This window comes from Myotis davidii, unplaced genomic scaffold (genome assembly GCF_000327345.1).
Source record: "Myotis davidii unplaced genomic scaffold, ASM32734v1 scaffold1343, whole genome shotgun sequence".
Classification (NCBI taxonomy): Eukaryota; Metazoa; Chordata; class Mammalia; order Chiroptera; family Vespertilionidae; genus Myotis; species Myotis davidii.
The window spans coordinates 28193-28695 of NW_006294552.1; the positions used below are offsets into that span (position 1 = coordinate 28193).

A 503-nucleotide genomic window follows, 5' to 3' on the forward strand; every position below is an offset into this window, starting at 1 on the left:
GAAGGCAAACTCTTATTTCCAACACAAAGAAGAGCAATATTTATGTAATATATTTATATACGTGAGTTATGTACATGTGTAAGTATTTACAAACCTACGTACACTTTGAGACAAAGACATTTCTCATTTGACTATTAAGTTTCCACTTGGGTGGCACCTCTAAAGTGAATGGTGAAAATCAGTAGTGTAGATTGATGACGTCTTCTTAGAACACCTAAATTAAATGAAAATAAAAAAAGGAAATGAAAGTGGAAAGAAATGCTTAGAAAATGAAAATCGTTGTGTTCCCTATTTAAGGGCCATGCTTAGAAAGAAGGTCACTGCACAACTTCTGGCCCCAGGTTGTTCCCCGGACGCCCAGCTCAGCCAGGCCAGCAGCACCCTCGGTCGCCCATGGCCCTCCTGCTCCCTCTACTCACCGCCCTGGTGGTGTTCAGCGCTGGCCCCGGGCGAGCTCTGGGCTGTGACCTGCCTCAGGACCACGCCCTGCTCAGCAGGGAGCG

General features: G+C 46.1%; 1 protein-coding gene across 1 annotated transcript in view; it reads left to right on the top strand.

Moving 5' to 3' along the window:
* Window positions 1-208: 208 nt before the first annotated feature.
* The window catches only part of LOC102760074 (interferon omega-2), a 788-nt gene continuing 493 nt past the window's right edge, over window positions 209-503 (top strand). The window contains exon 1 of the mRNA XM_015567182.1: window positions 209-483. Within this exon, the coding sequence (XP_015422668.1) occupies window positions 394-483 (90 nt within the window). The 5' untranslated portion in view covers window positions 209-393. The remainder of the gene's footprint in view (window positions 484-503) is intronic.